General features: G+C 34.3%; 1 protein-coding gene across 1 annotated transcript; it reads right to left on the bottom strand.

Moving 5' to 3' along the window:
• Positions 1-1,892: 1,892 nt before the first annotated feature.
• On the bottom strand, positions 1,893-3,589 carry LOC145681634 (uncharacterized). Its single transcript, XM_081753254.1, has 2 exons — positions 3,148-3,589; positions 1,893-2,149 (listed from the first exon to the last, which is right to left on the bottom strand). Exons 1-2 carry the CDS (start codon positions 3,587-3,589, stop codon positions 1,893-1,895), a joined length of 699 nt encoding a protein of 232 aa, XP_081609380.1.
• Positions 3,590-4,272: the final 683 nt, after the last annotated feature.

Below are 4,272 nucleotides of genomic sequence, written 5' to 3' on the forward strand. Positions count from 1 at the left end.
CATATATTGGTTTGTTAGGACAATAAAATTGCAAGTATTTTAATAAAAAACTATGAAGAAATCTCGAGTAAAATAATAATAATAAAAAAACGTATTGAAGATTTTACAATATTTACGTTCTTCTTCAGTTTATTCAAATATAACAATTTTCCTTTCATTATGACCCCAACTATTATAAAAAGTACATATTCACTATTATAAAAAACTACATACTCAATAATGTCTTGTAAACTATTTTACAATATCTGCGTTCCTTTCTCTGATGAATCAAAAGCTAACAGAACATTCCACACATTTTTTTTTTTTTGTTTGTTTTTAATATTCCGCCAACTACTGTCGGTTCCAAATGACAGATTAAAGGAGCAGTAGAATTTTTTTCTTGAAATAACATGTTTGATAATGCAAGGATGCGATGACGAAAAATTATGATAAAAAATGTCCATGTTGCTATACAACGGCACTATGCTTTCGGAAGCTTAAAATCTTCCTGACTAGTAGCAGAAATTCTGAGAATTCAGTAACTTTTCTCGAAATTTCAAATTCCCTGACTCTTCCAGGATATCTCGCTTAGCTCGCCACCATGTATTGCAAATAATACAAATCTCCTCATAAGAAAGAGTAACCAAAGGCTTCCTGTAGTTTTTTTTTTTAATTATTTTTAACGTTGATCCTTCTTTTTCTCGTTTTATTTTGTTTAATCCTTCCTTAATTTTTTTTTCATTTCTGGTCTCGAAGGGGGAGTCCGGACCCCCCGGACCCCTTCCCCTGGCTACGTGCCTGCACTGAGTCATCTCGGCTCTAGAAGTGAAAGTGTGCGCTCATATTATATAAAATATACCAGAAGCATACAACCAATGCTCCGTTCTCACATTTCGAATTGTTAAGAGGCTAGATCTAGGTTCCCTTTGTTGCACATAAAGCAAATATCAACAAGTGTAAAGAACGTTTATTAACTAATGTATCTGTCTGAAATTAAATTGTAACGCTGGACAGATATCCATCAATATTAAGGAATAGTAGAATACAATAAATAATTTTCTCTGATAAATTGTAGATTTCAAGGAATAAACTAAATGTTGACTGAAAGCAAGAAATTCTTTATAAAAGCAATTCAATTGTTTACCAACCCATGCATTTGTTTGCGTTCTTTCTACTGCTTCTTAGCATTGTGTGATACTATCTGCCTCACTTCCTACATTTTTGAAATTGCAATTGGTCTTTAAATTATTACTAACATAAAAAATGTGAATATTCAGCGTAGAGCAAAGACCCATTTAAACAATTGAAACCATAAAAAAAAATAATGTGAAATGATCCAATTGTAGGTAAAATGGCATTAAATCTACTACTAGTTATTTTTTTTCAGAACATCTCACACAGTACAAAATTTAATGTGGCCAACAAATATAATAACTTACATAAGTTTGCCCTATAAGAAAACGTTTTGTTCCGCATAGAAACTACTTCCTAGATATTGCGATATTCACTGGACGTGACATATTTGCCAGTTGTCGCCCAGTGCACACTTTGTGAAATTTTTGATGTCTGATTATATCAAAAGAGTCCTAATTTAGCATTGCAATTCTGGTAATACCGGCTAACCAGTTCAAACTGGTACATAATTTCTTCCAGAGAGGGCACCATATCTGTGTACGGCTTATTATCAATGACGCTATATTTAAATGTCAAACCAAAAATTTTTGAAAATTCCCTCGTACTTTATTCAGTTGCATTTAGCAGGTTATATCAGGCTTTTTTAAAGCAATGTCGATGTTCGTCTTTCTTTTTTAATTATTTATTAACTTAATAATATATAAAACCTAGGGAAAACTAGTTACATCCCTTAAGTAAAGCAGCATAACCTACCAATGCTTCAAATCAAAATGCTTACCTCATAACGGTCTGTTAGGAAGAGTAAAGCTCTTCTCCAAATTGTTATCATAGCCATATCGTTGGTTGACATTTGCTTGGTTTGGGTTGAGAACCTTTGATAGTCCACTGAGGGCAGCTAATACCAGAGCTATTTTTCCAACAAGTAAACCTTTGAAGGCGAGAAATTTGACAGCCACCAATCCAAGAGTAATCAAAGTTGTGTACAGACCTCCAAACATCATCAGGGACGTCATCATCATTTTCTTCTTTTTCCCACCTAAAATGTAATACAGTGTTACTTATTTCTCAGTTAGCTCAGTAAGTTTATTGTGTAATAAAGTTATATTAAAAATGTACGTATCTACATAAGTAAGTAACGATAGTACGAATATTTCTTACCGATACTTTTAAAGTAAGTAAATCGGACAGGAATCGGACTCCAATCATCAGCTTATCGATTAATCCGTATTCTACCAGACCACAAGGTATCGACTTTTTATGTAATATTAACTCTCAGAGTCTGGACCGTTACTCAACAGATTATCTCCCCTCCATAAAAGTTATATTACAGGCCCGGCCTGTAATAAGCTGAAGATGGATTTTTTTTTTAAGTTGTGATTTAAAGCACATGATTTTCGTTTACTTGCGATTGTACAGATTGCAGTGCCATGCTGTGGAAAATCAGCGCCTGGGGCAAGAGTATACGACAGCGCAACGGTGCATACGAGGGAGGTCGACAGACCAGCTGCAAAGCGTAAAAAAATTTTTTAAAAGTAAACCCTGCTTCTCCTTGATTTTGAGCGCTTTTTATTACTTTTTGCCTTCCATTTTATATATGTTCATAAGCATAAATCTGGTCCTGACCAAATTAAATATTAGATTGAAAAATACTGCTGTTGATCTAAAATATTCCAAGTAATTTTTCCTTTCTCTTTTTCCTTCCTTCTTTTCTTTTCTTATTTCCTCCCGAATTTTGTGCCACTTTACTCCGTCGCAGGGGGCCGCAGTCCCGCTCACTCCTCCCCACGGCACGGAGCTGACAGATTAGTCCTGGATAAGTAAAAAACCTGTAAGTAGCCTGGTTCAGAAAATTTTGTATGATGCAGAAATCTGTTAAATTCCGTCTCTCCGAATTGTAAAGACTTAAATCAGCTTCTCTTTATTAAAAGTTGTAGTAACTAAATAATGTTAGATAAATAATGAACTAATTATAAAGAAATATGAAAAAAAAATAAGTGAACAATTCTTTAAACTGTTAATTAAATTTCCACTTACGTCCTTCAGCAATTGGTTCATTAGCTTCGATTGTCATATCAACGAGTCCATTTTCCTTGCTGCTCTTGGATATGACAAAATTACCTCCAGGAAATATGTTGAATTTAAGTGTTAAATCTTTTAACAATTTAGGAAACATATTGGACAAAAGACTGCTGGAGTCTTTGTCTATGAGAGCTCTGGACGATTCCAAATTTGCTTTTGACATGTCTCCTGAATATTCTAGTTTTACACCGTCCGCTACTTCCACGGATTTTGATTCTAGCAATTTGTAGGTGTCTGCTAACGCTCGAAGTTTCATACACTGAAAGTCTGCTGCCTGTAAACAGTCTACCATTTGCTTTTCTGAAATTTCATTGGTAGTTTCGTTTGCGTCTGCAGCGTTTGTAAACACTATGACAATAACAATGAAGAAAATTCTTAAGTTTCCTCGGAAAACCATTGTTACTTCTATGGTTGTTCAAATGTAACTGACCCTTTTAGCTTTGAATTCGTGCTTTATATATCAACGGCAGTTCCTCCTAATACTAAGAGCAAGTAAACAACATTCCTTACGACTATGCACGAGCATTACTATTAAATGCACTCATGATTAGCAATAATCATTAAGAAAAACTATTTTCAATTGGCTAAAAAGGTCTTCCTTTCTATAATACTTAAGTAATAATATGCATCTCAGTAACACTAAACTATAAAATCTTGGAGAGATTCAATTTGTGTTATTTTCATTTATATAACCGCTTTCCAATTAAGTTTATTGTTTGTTTACCTTATTTTATGAGCAATAAATCAACGCAATAAGTTTGTGGTGGACAACACAGTGTCCGAGGGTTTTCTACGGGTACTTCTGTTTTTTCCTATATTCTCATTCTACCGATTATTTTATCTTCATTCGCTTGCTTAATCATGCGTTTTCTTTAGCCTGAAAAGTGCGATTTTTGTTTTTTAATTTCTAGCCACCACCTCCGTGCATTGCTAATTTTGTTCTGCGCAGTGATACGATGCATAACATGAGATTTCCCTGTAGAAAAGAGTTGAGTTGATTTTAGTTTAGCGTCCCTTTCAGCAGCGAGGCTATATGAGACGTGGACCTACTGATTAACCTGGTATCCGAACCACCTAAGC

Source organism: Thermobia domestica, chromosome 1 (genome assembly GCF_964235325.1).
Source record: "Thermobia domestica chromosome 1, izTheDome1.hap1.1, whole genome shotgun sequence".
Lineage (NCBI taxonomy): Eukaryota > Metazoa > Arthropoda > Insecta > Zygentoma > Lepismatidae > Thermobia > Thermobia domestica.